Consider the following 20,511-nt stretch of genomic DNA (forward strand, 5'->3'; position numbering starts at 1 on the left):
GTTTTAGATGTCTGCCTTCGGATGTGATGTACCATGACCTGGAACTGCCTCTTTCTCTCCTGGCTTGGATTTATCTCTTTACATTCTCAGTGTCTAAAGCCAAGTAGGATGAATCCTACTCTTTTGGGGAAGTCAGGACCAGCTCCCCAGGATAATGCTGCACCTAATTCCTTTTGAAACAGGTAGAAGTGTCTCCAATCCCCTGAGGATTCAGGGCCAGGGCAGGAGTACCCCACACACACCCTCTTGCTTTTCACCCACAAATATTAGCAGATGCTCTTGGACCCACTGCCCTGCAGATCAGGCGTGTTGTAAGACAACTCCACTGCCTCCGTAAAAGCTGCAAAACTGGGCCAGTGATTTCCACCATAAAAATGAAGGCTTTGCTCACACATTCCCTACTGCAAATAACATAATAACATCTACAGTGTTTATTAACTACTTCATATACCAAACTGCTGTTTTGACTAGTCTTGAAAAGGCTTAGGACTTTATCTGATGTTTTAGGCTTCTCCATCCTTCTCCAGTCCACACCAGGTTGGATCTACAGGTACTTGAGGCCAGGCTTCATCCTGTTGGTGTTGGAGCTGAGCCCATGAGTGAGGCAGAGGTGCACAAATGCCACAGGGCAGGGTCAGTGAGGGAGCTGCAGGGTGTCCGCCCTGTTGGGGGCTTCATTCCTTGTTCCTAGATGCAAGGCTTTGCCTGGGACAGCACAGACAGCAGCAGGGCAGTGCCCATGCAGTAGGGTTGGAGCTGCAGCTCCTCTCCATCCCCGTCTCTCCAGGGAGCCAGCCATGTGCTGAGCCCACAATGCTCACAGCTCTACCAGTGGGGCTCCCACGGGGCAGCAAAGGCTTGGAAGAAAAGCCAGCTCAGACCAGGAGTGTGAATAGGGTGAGAGGACAGGAGTGCAGGCATTTCAAAATTTTGCCAAATGCCCCCAAACTTTGTGTTATTTAGGAGAAAATGGTCTAAAGCTGCCTCATGGTCTCCAAGCCACAGGGAGCTTCCCAGCGAGAGCAACAGCCCATGGAGGGAGTTTTTGCCATGAATAAAGGTACTGCGTCATCCCACTTGGAGTCCTTGAGCTGCAGAGAGATGCCACTGTCTTCTCTTGCCAGTGGCTACAGAGAACATTGGCTCCAGGGCACTGCTGGAGCTAGCCAGAAGCAGTTCACCAGAGCCTGTCAGGATTGACAAATATTACAAAATTGCAGCAATTTCATTTAAGTTGCATCTAAGGGGAAAAAAAAATGAAGAGGGGGGAGAAACATCCTAGTTCAATTTTCCTTTCAAATTACTTCTTATTTTGATTGTGTTTTATGTTTATTGGATTCAAACAGAACTGGAGTCAAACATCCTTGGTGATCAAAATAGATTGGTGGGCTGAGAGGAGCTATTTTCTTGGAGATTTTCTGTATTTCCAGGTTTCATCTGAGGTTTGACTGAAAAACAAGTTACCAGTCACAAAAATCTGTGAAAATACATTTCCTCGTTCCGTACTGCCCATCTCCTCAGCCATTCAAACAGGCTGGTTATATTCCAGCAAGAGCTTATGCGGTAGGAATTACCTTTCCCGTTCAATTCAGAAAAGCACACAAGGGAATAAATACAGCTCACACAGTGGCTGGGACAGAAGGCTGTCAGGATATTCATTTCTCCTCTGTGAGCCCAGCAGAAATGTTGTCTACAAGTCAAGTCAGAAGGGGAGGATGCAAGGCTGAAAAGATGTTGAAATTCATCTGTGCTGAGACTGTCAACAAAACGGCTATTTTTCATCATGCAATTGAATTTGGAAGGCTTATGGTGATGACACCACCAGTCACATCTCCCTTCCCGCCCCGCACCGGTGCTGCTTGCTCAGCAGCGAGACCCTGCGTTCAGCATCCTGGCCAGCTGTGGGTGCCGTGGTCAGCAGCTGCGCAGATATAGGTCCAGCTTTATAAAGTACCTCCTTGCTTGAAGTCACCGTGGCAGCACATGATGGTGGCAGCAAACCCCAAAAGAGGCAGTAGGTGCAAATGCTCCTGTTGTCCTTAACCCCTTGCACCAACTGTCTCTGGCCTCAAAGGAGCCCTGATGTCTCCAACCATCCAGATTGTGCTTCTGGTCCCCCTGAGCCACAGCCTGAGTTTTCACATGCTGCCACAGGCTTCTGGGGAACCCAAGGAGCATCCAAGGATCATAGAAAAAACCCATGTAAGAACCCAGCCAGTTACTGAAACTAAAGATTGGCAGGGAAGCCCAGTGCCAGCATAGGCAGGATAGACGTCCTGGGTCAAGCCTGGAATTTCTGGTCCAAACCACGCTTCCCACTGGCTGTCCTGGCCAGCCACATGTTCTTGTCAATCCTTGTCTAAGGTGCAGGACGCCCAATTTACTCTCAGCTCATCCTTCCCTCTCCCCATGCCCCAGTTTCTCCTGGCTCAGAGTCCTTCCCTCTCCCTGTCACTCTCTTTCTTCCCATTAGATTTTCTGGGTTTTGTAAGCCACTTCAAACAGCTTCACAGTGCTGGACAGACTCTTTGCTTTCAAGGGCTGCAATAACCATTCTCTTTGTTCAAAGCAGAGAGGAGGAAACATCAGCATAACTTCTTATTTAACCAGCATTAATTCAGCCAGCAGCACACAAGGGAACCAGACTGTGTTTAGCTGGGGGTAGTTGGTACATTCAGCTCTTCCCCACTGCTGAGAGTGTGCCAGGACATCAGGCAGCCCAGAGCAGGTCTTGTCTCTGAAGAGCTGTGATTGCCCATTGTAACCACCTGGTTTGTGTTGCCTTATGAAGAACCAGCTGCAGCAAGAGAGAAAGCGAGTTACTGGGTCTCCACGGAGTGAGAGACGTGTTGCTCCAACTTTGGGTTAAAAAGCAGTTCAAGGTTAAGAAAACAGGACATAGGCTGGGAGGAGAGAGGTTTAAACATCTTCGTAGTGAAGGTTTTAAATGAATAAATATCCCCTTCTTCCTGACTTCTCCCCCAGCAATTATATATGGTATGAAAAAAAAACGTATAAGGGTGGCAGCAGGGCAGTGCCCTCCTGACACGGGCATGGTCCTGCTGCACAAAAGGCAGGACGGAGGGATATCAGCGACGCCATGAGTACAGTTCAACTGACGCTTTACAGACACAACCCATTAGCCATAGTTTCAACTTCTCTGCGGGGCTGGCCAGGGGTGGAGAGCTGGTCCCTGCTCCCCAGGCCCAGCCATTGCCTCAGCAGACATCCCCACAGGGTGTTTGCAGAAATTGCTCCTCACCCGTTTGTAGGTTTTGATCCACCTGCACGTCACCTTGCTCCACCTTGAGATAACGGGGTTAACACTCTGCTGCCAACATCACCCTGTCCAGTGCATTCAGCCCCCCCAGGTCTTTCTCCCCGGCTCACCCCAGGTCCCTGCAGACCCTCACAGCTGGGAGGACAAGTGTGTACGCCCGGCCAAGTGGAAGGACAGGGGTTCCCCTATGGAGGGGGAATAAATAAAGGACCTGGGAGGCTCAGCAGATGATGGGGGAGTAATAATAATAAATTGCCAGCACTAATTAACCCGTGCTATCCTGACTGTCTCTGCAGCGGCTACGACTTTGACTATGACTATTACAGAGACGACTTCTACGACAGGTGAGCAGGGGACGCATTTGCCGATGGGGTTTTCTGTGGGGCCAGATCTTCCCTGCAGCACGGCTCCTGCCGTGGGGAGCGCGGTGGGCTGCAGGGGGGTCCATCCCACCCGAGCGCGGGGGGGTCCGCTGGCCAGGCTGTGCCCCAGCTCACCAACCAGCACTGCTTGGGCTCCGGTTGTGGCACCCAACTGCTGGCACAGCAGGGCTGGGGGTGCTGCAGGGGTGCTTCAGCACCCCCATCCTTCCCCCCCACTCCAGGCTCTTCGAGTACCGGGGCCGAGTCTCTCCGGTACCCAGGGTGGTTCCTGTGAAGCGGCCGCGGGTCACCATCCCCCTTGTCCGGCGCGTGAAGGCCACGCTCCCCGTCAAGCTCTTCGCCAGATCGGCTGCCATCGCCAACAGCTCGGCCAAGTTGAAGTGTGAGTATGTGCGGGGGGTGCAGTGGGGCGGTGTGGAGACTGATGTGCACATGGACCTCCCGTCCCCGGGCGTTCACCCGCAGGGGCGGTGCTCCTAGGGAAAACCTTAAAAAAAAAAAAGTATCTGGAAACAACAGCCCAAGTGAGGGCCTTTCAGAAGCCCCCAGGCTGCAAATGCAGCAGAGGAAGGTGCAAGGACAACCTGATCATGCCAGAGCCTGGTGTCAGCCTCCACCACAGCGTGCCTGGACAGCAGACACACAGGCTCTTTTGGGTGCATACAACCACCCCCAGCTTTCCCTGTTGGTGCTGTAACAGACAGCCGGGCAGTGAGGGCTGGCAGGGGAGGAGGACACGTTGCTGCTCCACACAAAGCCAGCCTCTCCTCGCCTGCCCACCAGGCCCCGTTAGCTGTGCAGGATGCCCTGCACACCACTCGCCACGGCTCCTGCCAGCACAGACAAGCTCAAATACACCGTGTGGCATCACCACACGTTGACCCCAGGGATGCAAGGAGTATGTTTCTAGCGTGGATTTCCAGTTGATTTTATAATCTGCTGAGAGAGGTGACTGGCACCAGGCAGAGGGGTGAAGCAGGCACCTTGGGTGCTCTGCAGGGCACTAAAACGCCTTTTTTTCCTTCCTTCCTCCAAGTGAAGTGCAGTGAGCTGCAAACAATCAAAACTGAGTTGACACAGATCAAATCCAACATCGATGCTCTCCTGGGCCGACTGGAGCAGATCGCTGAGGAACAGAAGCTCTCCGCAGGTCAGCTGGGTGCGCGTGGATGCCTCGGGGCCAGTCCAAGAATGGGCAAAGTGTGCAAAGCTGGCCTTGAAACCATCATGGCTCAGAGCACCCTCTGGGCTCTGACTGTGAAGTGCCAACCCTCAGGTTCCAGGGTAGAATCACAGGCAAAAAATACATGCCAAAATTCCCCAAATTATGGAATTGGGTTTTAAAATTGTGAGATTTTTTTTTCTTTTGTCATATAGTTTGTATTCTTTTACTTTGCTTTTTTGTTCTATTCTATTCTATTCTATTCTATTCTATTCTATTCTATTCTATTCTATTCTACTCTGCCTCCCACACTCGCTCTGGAGGGATGCAGAACAATGACCTGCTCTGCCCTCTCCAGAGTTGCTTTCAGGCATCTTCCTCAAAATCAGCAAAACTTCCCCTTGCAGAAAAAAACCTAGATCCATTATCTACCTACCAACTGAATTTGCGGGGCCCACTGGATTAGTTTCATTAGGCTCCAGGCATTGCCTCCCCCAGCCCCTGATCCTGGTGGCTTGGCTCTTGCTCTCACAGAGGTACGGAAGAAGGCAGATGGAAGCAAAAGTGAAATCTCGCAGGAAGACACAGCATCAGAGGCAGAGGTCAACACAGAGGAGCCGCTGAATGGGGACGAGGGTGAGGAAGAGGGTCTCGCACGGGATGAGTGTGAAGATGAACTGGTAAGAGAGTTTGAGTAGTACATCCCTCCAGCTGAAGGAGTTCAGTAATGGACCACAGTTTACTGGAACTTACTAAAGCCACAGAAAAATAGTTTTTCCTTCCTCAAAAGAAATTGTATTTAAATTCCATGATTGTTCACAGCTTGTTCTTTCAAACTGTTCTGCTGCTTGCAAAAGCATTGACCTAGCAAATGCATGTGGAGACACTGAAGAAACATGGTTGGCTCTTGAAATTTGGACCACATTTATCCTTGATTTCACAATGATTAATTAATGGTTAAAATAAGTTGTTCTGCTCCCAAGTAATTCTCAGATGGATTGAAACATACGGAAAGACAGGCCCTGTTGTATTAACTGCAGTTTCCTTACAACATGCATTTGCAATGCCCTTTTGTCCGGACAGACACCAAATGGCATAAACCTAGTTATAAGGTCTGAGCAAGCCACAACTGCTGTGCATGGAGCTGTGCATCCATGGCGAGGGTCGTGCTGAGCGGGGCTGGGCTGATGTCATGTACACATCAGCCCTGTTGGTGTTAGTCCTGCCCTGAATAAGGATACTCCCAGGGAACCCAGTAAGCAAATTTTGTGCCTAGAAAGCATCTAGATGGGAGCCCTGCTCATGGGTACCCTGGTGGTAAGGGTAATACAGGGCACTGTATTACCACTGGCAGCACTGTCATTTATCCCAAATTAAGACTCCTCTGGGAACAGGATCAGCTCCAGACCCAGGCAAAGGGCAGTAGGGTGCTGGGGTGGAAGGACAGCCCTGCTTTGCTGCCCCTTCCACAGGACCACAGTCCTGGGAAGCTGGGCTGGCTGGCACGGCTCTCCCATGGAGGCTGGGGGCTCACCAGGGCAGCCTCTGGCCTCTAGTGAGTGTCCCTGCAACAGCTCTGCTCCTTCCCCACCCTGGCACTGGTTGCAGCAGAAGTGAGGATGAAGCGCAGCATCCCTTTCTTCTTCCTTATCCCTTCACCACTGGGTGACTGAACCACACTGCACATGCGTAGCACTCTTCCCATGGCCAAAAAGCTCCTCTCACTCAAAACGCTTCCCAGCTTGTTTGTACTCTTCTGCTCTGCCCCACCTTAGTCATGATGCATGAGGGATCTGAATGGGGTCTTTCAGCTGTTTCAGTTTCTGGGGCCTCATGGGTGAAGTCTGTGACTCCTGCTAAATATAAGAAGAGATGATTAAGGGGAGACATCATAACAGACGCTATAAAGAAGAAAGGCAAAAGCTGGCCTCCAACTCTATGTCAATTAGGATAAGGAAAGCCAGGTTTGAATTACATCGAGGGAAACAGATGATAGAAATTAGGGGGAAACTTGCTGATGCTAATGATGATAAAGCAGCACACAGCCTGTCAACAAAAATATGTGGACTTTCTGCCATTAGCAGCATAAGAAAACAGTGGACAGACATCTGCTGGCAATGATTTTATAACAGCTGATCTTCATTAAGAGTAGATGAACAAGATAACTATTTCAGCTCCCTTACATCTCTATTTTGTGTAACTCTCTGGTCCTAAAGTGGCATTGAGATCAGAAATATTTTACTGCCAACATCAGACAAGGCTCACATGTGCTCAGCATGGGGCAGGTTAATGTGTGCAGTTTGTCTGCAGAGATGTTCTCTTAAACACTGCAAGGCGACTCACAAAAGCCATCCTTTATATTTTGCTCCTGACCTTGCAACACTGAACAGTTCTGAAGTCTTTCCACTTCATGGGGAGTGATGCCTTTGTCCCACGTCTCTGTGGCTTACACACATCAGTGTAGCCTTCACCACCTGCTGTCCATGGACATAGTGCCCACACCAGTCCCTAAAAATGTTATCTACCCTTGGCCCTGAGGGGCAGTGGTGGTGCAGGAGAAGTCAGAGGTCACTCAGATCTGATCTAGTAGTTAGTTTACTGAGTTCTAATCAGTAAATTTAGGTATGTAAAATAATAAGTACGGTTGGATTGATAGTCAGTACTCTACTACGCTTAACATTAGTGTGGGATACAAAGATTATTGTGTAAGCTTACTCTATGTTGCATGTATGCAAAAAATGTCACTTACCAACCCATCAATGCCTGGCGTCAGGTAAGGGATCTCTCAGCCTTGAGGGGTAACCATGAGAGGCATCCCTACTCAAGGGGAGATCCCTGCTGTGCAGCCAGCTGCTATGGAGGGAGAGCTCAATGGGCCTTCATGGCTGCAGATATTCATAGCATAAAGTAGTTGATTCGTAGTCAGATTTTCTGCTGTGTTCATGCAGCTTCGGCCACTTACCAGCCCAGTCTCCAGCCAAACCTTTTTTTTGGGTTTGGTGCTGGGTTCTCACCAACAGCCTCACACAATAGGATTAACTTTGTTTAGACTTAGTGGCTGAGCATCTGCCTGGACCAAAGTCCAGTTAGTTCAAACAGGAGGAGCACATCCATCACGAGTGGGAAAGGCATAGCCTCTGCAAGTCAGGAACCAGACCTGCCAGCGCTTGGGCAGTACCCAGCACAGAGGCTTCCCTGCCATGAACATCTTCCCCATGGTGACAAGTGGGGAAGATCCAATTGGGTCTAGGTCCCACCCATACCCTGTAGACAACTGTAGGATGTCTCCTGGGGAGCAGCTGGCCTGAGCATCCCTGTTTGTAGGGGAGTTCACTGAACCAGAGCTGATGTGAAAATACTACGGCTAAGCAGAGTGGTGCTTCGCAGCGGTGTTAGCCCCACCTGGGTGAGGGGGAGCATTTCAGGCCCCAGGGGAGTCAGGCACACAATTTCCATTGAAAGTCAGTGGGAGCTGGGCAAATACTTCCTTTCAGCCTCATTCCCAGTGCAAAGCTGGCTGCCCTGGTTTTGTGCACAAATCTCTGCTTGGCCTTGGGGAAGTTTCCAACATCACCTGGGGAAATCAAGTCTGAAATACACGCTGCAGCCCACAGGGAGAAGGACAAAGGGCCCCCACTTCCAGCATGAGTTTGTGCCCTTTTTAGAGAGGGTGGGCAGGAAAGGAGCTCCGCAGAGGAAGGATAAAATGTTTCATTCCTACAAGCTCTGCCACTAGGCTCAGGGACCTGGGAGGCCAGAAGACAGACCGGACCAGTGAAAACCAAGCAGAAAAAAAAGCGACATTGAGTCGCCTAGACTTCTCCATGTGCTTTGTCACCAGGTCCCTTGGTCCCCTGCCCCACTGAGCAGTGAGCTTACACTTTCCTTAGCCTTCCTTTTGCTGCTGGTGTACCTGCAGATGCTCTTCTAACTGTCACTGCACACTGGAGGGATGGCTCTGGATTACTCCTGGGTGGCTCAGCTCTGCTTTCCATCTTCTAGGTTCTGCCTTTTCATGTAGGAAAAAGCTCTGTTGAGTGCTTGCTGTTCATCCATGCTGGCCTCCTACCACACCTGCCCAACTGTCATCAGAACGGGCCATTCTTGTGCTTCAGGTGCAGGTGTCCTTGAAGATGACGCAAGCCTCCAGAGCAGTCTCCCATGGGATTTTGCCAAGTAGATCCATGAAAAACCCAAAATCTGCTCTCTTAAGTTCAGGGATTTGATTCTGCTCTTTCTCTTGGACACTTCTCTGAGGATACTCAACTTCACAGTCTCATGGTCACTCCAGCCAAGACTTCTCTCCATCTTTACATCTTTGACCAGTTCTTCTTTGGTCATCAGTAACAGTCGAGAAGAATGTCTTCCCTAGTCAGCTGGTCAGTCAGCTGTGTCAAGTAACTGTTCTTGATGCTCTCCAGAAATCTGGGTTGCTTTCACCCAGCCCTGCTGCCCTCCCACCAGATGCCAGGGTGGTTGAAGTCCCCCAGGAGTGCAAGGGCCTCTGATCAGGAGGCTTCCTCCAACCGTCCAGAGGAGACTTCATATCAGATGGCCTATAGCAGATGCCTGCCATGACATCACCCATGTTGGTCTGTCCCCTGATCCTCACGAACAAGCTCTCAGCTGACTCATCACCTGTTCCAAGGCAAATCCCTGTGCATCTGGACTACTCCTTTGCCCAGAGCACATGCCACCTCACCTGGCTTTCCTGAAGAGCCTGTTCCCAGGGTGCTACCTGCTCTGTCATTGCAGAGAAGGAGCCTTTGTTCTGTTGTCAGAAGTCACAAGCCTCCAGACTTTGATCACTTGGGAGTCTCCATCCACAGCTCCTTTGAGCATAGTCTCCAGCCATCCCTTCTTCATGCATTGCAGTCCTGAGGCTTTTCCCCTGTGGGGTCTCTGCAAAGACCCTATTGGTCTCCCTGATGGTAAAAATCTATTTATCTCCCCCAGTGCCCTGTAAACCAGCCTGCTGCTAACAAGGTTGGGACTGGGCTCCCTTGCCTTTCGTTGCAGATTACCTAGCATCCCCTGCAGACATCTCTGGGATCCATTTCCATCTCTAAAATATTCACCACAAAATTTGGCCTGTGCAGGAGATAAAATCCTGCTGCTGAGCACCTAATTCTTTTAATGATACTGCATTGCAGAACGGCTCCAGGAGAGGGGCTTTCACACGCCATGCTTTCAAAACCACTGTTGCATTGGGGAGTGGTTCAGCACACCAGCACTATTATTGTGGCCTTTGGAGTGATGAATATTATGAGTGTTATCATTCTGGATGATGATAACTGCAAACTGGGACCACTTTCTGTGTTCAACAACAGAATCATTGCATCGTGCACAATTTGCCATTGCAGACCGACTGCACCTTAACATCATTAGACAACACTAACAATGCCTGTTCCCTGGTGCAGGCTGTTCCTAGGTCCCAAATTAACTTCTCACAGTGCTACGACAAGGCGTGAGCTGTGCCAGCACATGCAGTAAACCTCATGAAAGTGCTGAGCATGGACTTAACCTGGCCATGCAGAAATTAGGCATTCAGTCTAAGCATGGCAACTCATGCCACAGACTCCCGACCTTCCCTGGGACATGCCCACTGGAGGTGCTGACTTTGGCATAGCCCAGATCACACACCTGACTTTATACAAGCAAAGCTGGGCTTAATTTCAGCCCTTTGAAGTTCAGCAGGAGCCAGACTTCAAAATCCAAGAGGGAATTACACATCCCAGGTTTGTCTGGCAGAGCCCTTCCGGAATAAGGAGCCAGAGGAAAGTTTTGGGTTTGCCTGGGACTGCCTTCCAGAAACCACAGCCATGGCACACCGTGCCCGTATCAGGTGTGTTTTGTAGCTCCTCCACCACGCTGAGCAACCTGACACTGCTCACAGCATGTGAGCTCTCCCACACCACGGTACCAGCTGGTCACCACATGCGAGGTGTCACGGTGTCCCAGACAGGGCAGGAGGAACACATGGTGATTTACTGTTTCTGGTTCTCTTTTCCCTCCAGGAGAACAGCCATTACACAGATGTGGAGGATGCCAGACTACAGTAACCAGGTATAGCTCACTCGCTGCTTTTTAGAGGCTGATTCTGAGCAAAAGCGTTCCATGCATGTTGGGGTGGGGGGTTTGCTGCTTCAGAAGATGCTCTTTCCCAGTGATCCTCTGTGTTTTCATAGCACTGAGCCTGGCTGCTCAGCTGGGTCACTGATCAGCCCCTCAAAAATCCCTTTCCTAAATCACAAATCTTTGAGGTTCAAGGAAAACTATGTACCTTTTTTTTCCCCCTCTCTCTTCCCTCCTTGCAGCCCATTCAGAACAGCAACAGTGAGCAACAGTGTGAGGAAAGCACGAGGCTAAACCCTGTCCTGGCACATTGAGCAAGACAAGCTGAATCGAAGTGGTGCTGTCATCTCTACCTGGCATTCAAAAAGGAGAAACATGGCCCGACATCTTCCATCCATCTGTAAAGCAAAGACAAAGAAAACTCATCATCCCAGTGAATCCCCACTACCCCATGCAATGGATTCAGAGCTCTGCAGCCAACAGAAGCAGGAACCAAACCCTACACAGTCCATAACCATCACAGACTGGATAACGGGAGAGCGGTTGTGTCACCAACTGAGTCAGAGATGTTATAGAGCTTTTCGTAGGAGGGGAGGGAGAACTAAGGCTAACCCAATAAAGATGTTTTTTCCCGTGCTAGGTGAGAGCCAGAGCATTTGCTAACTGGGGGAAAAGTACTGCCTCAGTTTGGACAATTTGTGTTCTCATGTAAAGGTCCTGTTGAGGAAGAGGCTGTGGGGTGAGCTGTCCTCCCAGAACGGTCACCTCCTGTCGTGGCTCTCCTGCCCCACAAGCTGCCACAGGTACACGGTCACTTCCAGGTGGAGAGGAGTCGGTGCTGGTGTATGTGCTGTGCTCTGTGCAGCTGCTTGAAGAGAGGGGAAGAGGAAAGGAAGGTGCATGCAGGAAAGCAAGTGATCCCAAGCAGGAGGAACGAAGCATACATCATCTTCAGTGGTTTGGTCTCTTCATTCTCCACTGGGAAGCCACTACGTAAAGGCCGAGCGAGTCTCTGCAGAGTGAGGGGGTGCAAGCATGTGTGGATGAGACCCTTTTCTTGAAACCTTCTCTGCTCCCTGGAAGGGGTGTAATCCTCCCACTTCTCCAGCCCAGTGCCAGAGACATCAGCCCCTTCCCAGGGTGCTGCCATCTCTTGTCCCAGCCTCACTGGGTCTTCACCCCGACCTGGCCCACCAGCAGAGCGGCTCCTGCTCCCAACTGCGCAGGCTCTGCTCCATCACCGGTCTGACGGGTCTGCACAGTGTGACAGCTTGCCTGAGCGTAATGAGACTGGTAACAGCCAATACCCCCAGCACGATGCATGTGGGTGTGCAAGCACCTCCCCTGCCTCCCCAAATCCAAGCTGCTTTTGACCCTTGTCCTGCGAGCAGAGGGCTGCAGCAGCCAGCATGGGGCTTGTCGTGGGAACCCCCTTACACCACAACACCCAAGAGGTCTCAGCCTTTCTCTTGTTTGTACCTCCTTCGTGGGCTTATCCAGTTTCTTCTGAGTTCAGGGGTAGATGGGACTGAAACTCACGCAGCACTTTATTCAGAACAGATGTGTCCTGCCCGTCTCCCCTCTTCCCCTCCAAAACACACACACATATCAGTGCTTTGAATCCAGAACGGTGTCCACACCTTCTCCTTGGTCAAACCCTCCCACAAAACGCGTGGCCCCCTAGGTCGTGTAGAGTGCTCTGAGAGGGGACTCCTGCTTTCTGCTCCAGCGCCCAAAGCCAGCCCTCATCTATGGCATCTCTCTTTGAAGGGTGAAGGGGAAAACAGGTCCCAGGGGCAATGCTTCCCTCCCCCAAGGGCCATCCTGGAGCAAGCATGGCTCTTGAAGCACAATGTTTTATTTGCATTTCTTAGTTTCAAATAATTCCTGAGGGATTAAAAGGATAATCGTGCTTTCCCCTACCTTTTTCCGGTTCCTGTACAATTTATCCATTGTGTTGTACTGAGCCGTTGTAGAGCTGTTTTCTAGGCTTTGAGAGATGAGCTGCAGTTTTTGCTATGAACTGACTGTGATGCTGATGTTTGGGAGAAAGGTGACCTTGTACATAACAATCCTGTATAATAAAAGAAAGAAATCTAATTTGCTTTCGCTCTCTTCTCTCTCTGTCATATGTACACATACACACACACTTTTTTCCTCTATTTCAGACAATTAAGTTTTCTTTCCCTTCCTAAGCCTCAGCTCTGCCCACAGGATTTGCTTTTCCTTACACAAGGTCTATCCCACTGGGCTGAGCAGAACATCTGGGTTCACAGGGGCTCTGGGGGTTTTCCTCTGGAGGCCTGGAAACACATTTGATGCAGGGGACAAATCCAGGCCTTTAATCTCTGGACTTTGCACTGGTCTAGCTCATAACAGACTGGAAAAATGAGGCTGCTGTTCCAGTTTGCACAAGCCAACTGCTAATAAATGCTCTTTAAGCATAGTGTCTGTGGCCATTTCCCCAGTCCCTTCCTCAGCAGAGCAAAGCTCACACCATGTTGCCAGCTGTGCCTGTGTTCACTGGAGAGATCATCTGAAACCTGGCACATTTGGCACCTGAGCTGTGGCTGAAGGGCACCAGTAACCCCAGTCACATGGGGAGAAGTCAGCAGCTACCACACTTTCAATGCTTTTTTAAGTGTACAGTCCTAGAAAGTTGTCTGCTGAGCCTGGCCTGAGCCATTGTCCAGCACTGGAGGGCAAAGCTGCCTACTGCATCTGTTCAAGTTCCTGGTGAGTCTGGGGATGCTTGAGCATGCATCTGTCCTCCCATCCTGCCATCAGTCACTTCAAGATGAGGAAAGCAGCCTCATCAGACGAATGGCTGGATGTCTTTGCAGCTGGGAAGAAGGAGGAAGGATGGGGGAAAAAAGAAAAGCAATTCAAAACATTTGGCTATCAAGATCAAAATCAGCCTAACCTTAGGTCCACTGAGCGGTGTACCCGGGCCCTGAGAGCGACCATGGCTCTGCCTCAGAGGAGGGCAGAGCGTTTCCCTGCTCCATCCCCACCTCGAGCCCCTGCCTCACCAGCCAAACGCTCAACCTGGCGCTGGGCTGGGGCTGGGTAATTGCAGCACCGTGCAGCTCATCAGCCTTAGGCCATTAGAGCGTGGTCAAGGTCTCTAGCAAACAACTGGTTTGATTTTGTTAATTATTTGGGGGGGAGAGTGAGGGACTTTGAGCACTCTTATGCAGGCCCCTTTATGGCAATTAACTTGACTATTGGCTGTGGATAGGGCCTCAGCAAAACGAGTTCTGGGTTTTTCATGTTCACTGAGTTATGCATGTGACCATGGGGAAGATCTCTACCTGAAGAGGCAAAGGCACAGCAATGGGGTGGGAAAAGGAATGCAAACTGCCCCTTCACCCCTTGAGGCAATAAAGCAGCTGCAAAGCCTCCAGCAGACTTCACTGGGTCCATCAAGAGAGGAACAGAGGGAGAGGAGGTGTCACCCCCTCCCTCTGAGCACTGCTTTCCCAGGGACCGAGAGGGAGGGCAAGGGGAAGGGCAGATTCCCACTGCAGGGGCACGAGGCACAGGGGCAGAGCTTTGGAGAAAGAGGCAGGTGAAAGCACACGAGCAAGAGCAGCCAGGGCTGTAGAGGTGTAAGGACTCCAGAGTATTTATAGAGAACACGCACACAGAGTGCGGACAAAGCCATCGGTGCTATTTAACTGTGCACATCATAGTCAGCTCCTCTTCCCCAACTCCCCCATCCCATCTTTCCAACCATGAACACACATGTGAGATACAGTGTGGGGTGCTGCATGCTCGGAGCACAACACAGCTCTTTAACCACAGCCCATCCATCCTCATGCTCAACCCCAGCCCAAACCACACTCTGCTGTCACAGGGAACAGACCGCAGTGAGAGCAGAAGCCCCATTACTGGGCTTGTCCTGGTTAACAGAAAGATGTGTGGTCCTCCCCAAAGCATTTTAAATATCCATAACACAAAAAGATCTGTCAGATCTCATTAGCACTTGAAAGAATATAAAGGAGTCCCACCCTACATGCACCCAACCTCCTCTTCCATAACCCAGTGTCCCCATAGAGTTGCTCCCTGTAAATCATCCCTGCCCTGCTGGGATGTGGGAAGACGAGGGTTGGGCCAGTCCATTCTTCCCAGCATTTCCCTCCAGGCAACAGTTAATTCAACATCTGCACATTCTGAAGAAAAATGACCAATGTAAACCGAGCAACTCAACTGAACATACAGTTTCCATCTTGTGAACTGGAAAAAAAAATGCTTTTGTTAAAGCCTTTTCCCACCACCCACAAAGGCAGGATCTCATTACCAAGTATCCTGGACCTCACTTGGCCTCTCACATTTGCTGCTCTCCTTGTTGCCATCCCACCTGCATTTGGTGGCAACAGCAGCATGGGCTTGTTGGAAACAAAACCAAAGGTCTCAGCCCCCACTGCCTTGCCTGCACCTCTGCAAAGGAAACATGAAATGTATGAGGTTGCCAACAGACTTTAGGTTTGACTGTGCTGCTCTGGATGGGAACAGCAGGCGTGCAGGAAGTTTTGGTGCTCTGCTTTTTCATATGCTGGCCTCAGCAGTCATTAGAGCAATAGAGCAGGATTACTCCAGTCCCAAATCCTCCTTCTATGTGCTTCTGGACATGGAAAGCTAATCTGTTGGGCCAAAACTCCTGTAATCCTGCATCCAGTTTGAGTCAGGAGATGCAACAAAAGCCCCAATGATGTTAATGAGCATCACAGTGCTGCAGTCCATGCAGCACTTTGGAAATACTTCAGTTACTGCAGCTTTAATACGACCAATTCTTTGGGGAATTTATAAGAGCCAGTTGCTACCTCTGTGAGAGTTGTCATATCCCTTCTTCGCTATTTTCCCATTATTTGCAGGAGAATTAATTCCATATTTTTCCTCTTATCAAGAAAGTGGTGGAAACACTTGGAGTTGTGGTCAAGAACCCCAAGGGCTCCTGGTGGAGTCTGTCCATCCTCTGCCAGGAAGACACACCCAAGCCTTGGACAGAGACAGTCTGATGTCAAAAGGACTCGGGCATAGCCAAAATCTCCTGTGCACGTCTGGCAGAGGGCCTTGACCAGCCGTTCCTGCCTGTGCTAAGCCCCACGTTGCCAGCACTGCTCACATACCCATCATGGCAGTGTGTGGACGGGCATGTGTCAATACGGATGTGCTGTATCAGTTTAGCAAGAAAAACCTCAAGTTCAGCACCTTTTCAATGCCAAGATTTACTTCCTAGGAAGTGGATTATTTTCTCTGACAGGTTTGAGAGGGTTCCTCAAACACAGTTTCCTACAGATCCCAGCTTTCACCCCCTCCCTGGGCTCACAGCCCCAGTGATTCGCCCAGACTAGTCACAAAGGAGACCCAGAGAAAGCATGATCAAGATAGACAAGGTGCAAGAGGGTGAAAAGGGAAGGATAGGGGTGAGAGATTCGAGTAGAAGCAGGAACCCAGACTCCCAGCCCTGCCCACAAACCTGCCTGCAGCACGTGAGCTTCCTTGCTGATGTCTTTACTCCCGCTTGCAAGCTGACATCACTGGGGGTGAAGCAGAGCCCAAAGCTGCAGCCTCCCCCATCTGCTCACCAACTGCTTCACCCCTCCTGCCCAATGGTGGGCAACTGCTGCGGCTCCTCCTCAGCCACCGCAGCTGAATTCACCACGCGTGGGAGCCAGCAATGTCCCCACTTGGCTGTTGGGTTGGCTGCGAGCAGCTGGAAGGGGATGCTCTCAGCCTGTCAGCAGCACAGACCATCACACCCTGAGCACAGCATAAACAGCTCCTCAAGGCCAAGGAGAAAATTTCCTGCATTGGGACCACAACCGAGACCTGGAGGCTTTGGGAACTTTTATTTGCACGTCTCCTTTGATAAAACTGCTTTTTGGTGGCAAGACTGAACTATAGCCTTCTAAACTGCTTAAAGACCAGTCAGGTGTGGGGCCCAGGGACCCAAAAGCAGCATCCTACCTCATCGCAGTGCAGGAGCCCAGCAGCACAGGAGACTCATCCTCATCAGCAGGTCCAGACCAAGGCAGCACCACGTTCCCAAGTGCCACCAGAGCTGGCTATTAACACTCTATCACAGCAGGGAGAGCGTGTCCTCAGGCTCTTAACACAAGAAACTAGGAACTTGTTTGCATATCAGTATCTAACATATATTTCAGTAAATGCATTAAGAGCTTTATGTGAAGGGAGTTCAGGCTGGGCAGGAAGCAGGCAGCCAGCAGGAGGAATAGGGACAAAAGTAGAATAATCACAAACATACCATAATGAACTATTTCTGTACCTAAAAGCTCTTCTACATACACCTAATTCACATACACCTGGCTGACTGGGTATGAAGAAGGAATCAGAAATCATTTTAATGTACTCAGAGCACTTATGGCCAACACAGCCACCTGGGACATGCATTTGCATTCAAAAGCCTAAACTTCAAGAGACGCTAAAGAGATAAAAGGAGAAACAAGTATGTGTTAGTGGCGATGGGGGAAGGTGGATTTAAACTAAAAGGGCAGCAATAAAAAAAAAAAAAAAAGACGAAATTAAAAGAAGTAACAGCACAGGCACCCAACCCTCCAGGACACCTGCAGCCCAAAGTGTAACCCAGCAGACAGATATCCCCATGAATTTTTCCAGTTCTTATGGCTCAGACACACAGGACATCCTAGGAAAAAGCAGCAGAGCAACTTGGAAGGTATCCTGGGGTTATTGCTGCAGTAGCTCAGACAGAATCCATTGTATAGCATTAATAGAAAAACTCACTACAGCCTAGGCCACATGCAGTGAACTTATGCTGAACATGTAACTTAGTTACGTGAAGGGAGGCCCTGAGACCAGGGCATCCTGTGAAAAATAAGGTAGCCACATCTGTCAGCAGAAGCTGCATCGTCAAGATAAGAAAAGGAACAGACAGCCTAGAGATGGAGAAAGGATCCAAAGAGGAACAAGAAGACCCCAGACCCAAATATTACTATTGGACCAAACCGTCATATGAGGGGAGGGCTACTTAGATTGTAAGGCTATAATTGCCCAATGATTTCTTTGTTCAGGGTCCCTCTCCAGAGACACCCAGCTCGAGTTGTTTTTCCACTGTACCATCTGAATAAATTATTTTTATAAGCTTCGATGCCTGAGGCTCTGCTACGGGAAACCTAGGGTAAAGAAATTTCTTTAATAGTTATGTTGAAGCAAAAATATAATTCATATCCGTTTTACTTGTAGTCATTTGCTGTCAGTCTATTACAAAACAGCCCTACCAGACACAGTTGTTCACACCTGAATTTGTCTGGCTGTGGGGGAAAGCAAAGTGGCTTGAACCCAACAGCCATGGACTGGACTCTCCCCTTCCAGAGCGCAAATCCCGAGGACATGGTGAGGGGAGGCACCTCTCCAGGGGCCATACCCACCATGCCTGTGGGAAATTCAGGCTGGGCAGCTTCTCTTCCTGCCAGGAGGCAAACAGAGGGCATGGGGGTGTGGGGGGGCAGGTCAACAACAGCTGGGGCACCCATGTGGCTGATCCTTCATCTGATGGTTCTCCTGCTCTGGTTCTCCTCTCCCCAAAACAAGCAGCTCGCTGAGCACTGCACCCTTGCTCCAGCCTCACCATGCCTGTCACATACCTGCACACATGACATAGTTTTCCCAACAAGGCCATCAAAAAATTTTCTCTTCCTTCCTTGCAACTCCCAGGAGCATCTCCCAGGTTGTGGAGCTCAGCCCTGGTCAGCACAAGGCTGCAGGCAGGAGCAGGGCGATCAGACAGGGAGCGAGCCACTGGTGGGAAAGGGGCCCAAAACACGGCTGAGATGAACAATGATGACACCACAAAACCAACATTAGAAGTCAAACACTTCAGAACCGTAACAGCAAGAATAAGGACAAAAGATGTATTTGGCTTCTCTAATTTACTCCAGGCCCAGCTTTCAAAATTCAAGTGCTGCTTTTGCAACTCCTCCTCACTGCTTTCAACTCGTGCCTTAACGGATCTGAATTATTTCCCCAGCAAAGAAAGCGTTTCCCCAGCAGCAGAACATACGAAACCTGCACTGAATTTGGGAGCAAGGTACTGAAACTGGCTGGAAACACCACAGATCCAGCCAGCCAAGGCAAAAACCAGAGCACTCACCTGCAGGAGGTACGTTTCATCTGTCATGGTTTTAAGACTATTTCTGTCTCTCATACCACTTCACTGTAACGAACAAAAAATTCTGGTTTTGTTGCCATCGTTTAGGCTGTTTTTCTGGTAAAAGACAGCTTTTTCACTTAATTATAAATGTATATGTTGAAAACAGTATGATGCTGTCTTTCTACAATATCACAGTGGAGACCATTTTCCACATTGTAATTTTTGTTGTGGGATCATTTTTCAATCCAAGACAGATCTCTGCTCCTTCCTTACCAAATAAAAAATAATTGCATTGGCAAGCAAGCAGCAAGGCTCCCTGCCTTTCCAGCTACCAAGCCCAGACATACGGGAGAGTCCTGTGTCCTCCCAAACCTCAGCCAGGAATTATCCTAATAGGATGGGATTTGCATTTAGATATCCAGCTTACACCTTTGCTATCCATTACTACTGGTTGTGTATGGAGAATGTCTGCCTTGGAAAATTGTTAAACACATAGCAGGGACCAACTCAAAGAGTCTGCTGAACTTGAGCCAGTAAAGAAACTGCTAAGAACATGACAGTGCAGGGGATATGTGAAGAGCAACTCAACCTAAAGATGGAAAAACCCTGCTCACACCCTGATTCATATCAATATAAAACATACAGACAGCACCAGTGAAAAGAGTATATACAGTCGAATCACTTCTGTGCTTCAGAAGACAAGGACTGGCCATAGTGATGGTTTGGCAGAGCACTTGATGGGAATGCAGAGGGATGGGCTGTTGCTCTGGGCTGTATTAGTTCCTACCTCTGCCTCATTCCCAGCAGCTCTGCTCCTCACAGCACTCCCCTCTGCCCTTCCTCTGGTTTCTTGTCTCCTTTTAAGCATCATTTCAACCCACAAGGCTGTGGATATAAAAGACCCACTGTGAATATCATACTCTTCTGGAAAACATTCAACGTGTAAGAGGCAAAGCACAGTGCACTGGGCATTACAATCCAAATTAGAAAGGTAAATCTAATATACATAATCACCTTTTTAACAGCAGAGCTCTCAAACAACAGTATTTCAAGATAGCAGGAATACTAACCCAGAACCATTGCCTCTGCACACACAAATCGATACCTTTCCGATTGCATTTCATAGTTTTTTCTCTATGGCATTTGCATACTTGCCCAATCCTCACCCTTTGTTATTTCTATGCATTTTTAATTTTATTTTTCATTACCTACATATTTCCTTTCTATCTTCAAGAACCCTTCAACCTTCACAGCAAAACCACTCTCTGCTGGGGGACGAGCGCAGCTCCATCTCTGGTAAAATGGCAGCAGCAGGACCGCCAAGGTGGCAGCAGGAGCTGCAGGACGCCGGCCCAGCGTGGGCTGGGGCTGCAGAGGGGAGGTTAGCCCAGGCAGGAGGGGCTCAGAGCCACAACGATGCAAACACTCCCCGTGTTTGCTTGGAGTTTCCTTCTGCGGGATGATCCTGAGCCATCTG

The 20,511-nt window shown here is 49.7% G+C and overlaps 1 protein-coding gene across 4 annotated transcripts in view; it reads left to right on the forward strand.

Moving 5' to 3' along the window:
• Positions 1–13,000, forward strand: part of RALY (RALY heterogeneous nuclear ribonucleoprotein) — a 140,410-nt gene extending 127,410 nt beyond the window's left edge. For all 4 annotated transcript variants that reach the window (XM_074888238.1, XM_074888236.1, XM_074888240.1 and 1 more), the window contains exons 5-10: positions 3,577–3,624; positions 3,885–4,045; positions 4,700–4,813; positions 5,360–5,505; positions 10,843–10,891; positions 11,143–13,000. In XM_074888238.1, coding sequence (XP_074744339.1) covers positions 3,577–3,624; positions 3,885–4,045; positions 4,700–4,813; positions 5,360–5,505; positions 10,843–10,887 — 514 coding nt within the window. In that variant the 3' untranslated portion in view covers positions 10,888–10,891; positions 11,143–13,000. The remainder of the gene's footprint in view (positions 1–3,576; positions 3,625–3,884; positions 4,046–4,699; positions 4,814–5,359; positions 5,506–10,842; positions 10,892–11,142) is intronic.
• Positions 13,001–20,511: the final 7,511 nt, after the last annotated feature.

This window comes from Strix uralensis, chromosome 18, assembly GCF_047716275.1.
Source record: "Strix uralensis isolate ZFMK-TIS-50842 chromosome 18, bStrUra1, whole genome shotgun sequence".
In the NCBI taxonomy this organism is placed as follows: Eukaryota; Metazoa; Chordata; class Aves; order Strigiformes; family Strigidae; genus Strix; species Strix uralensis.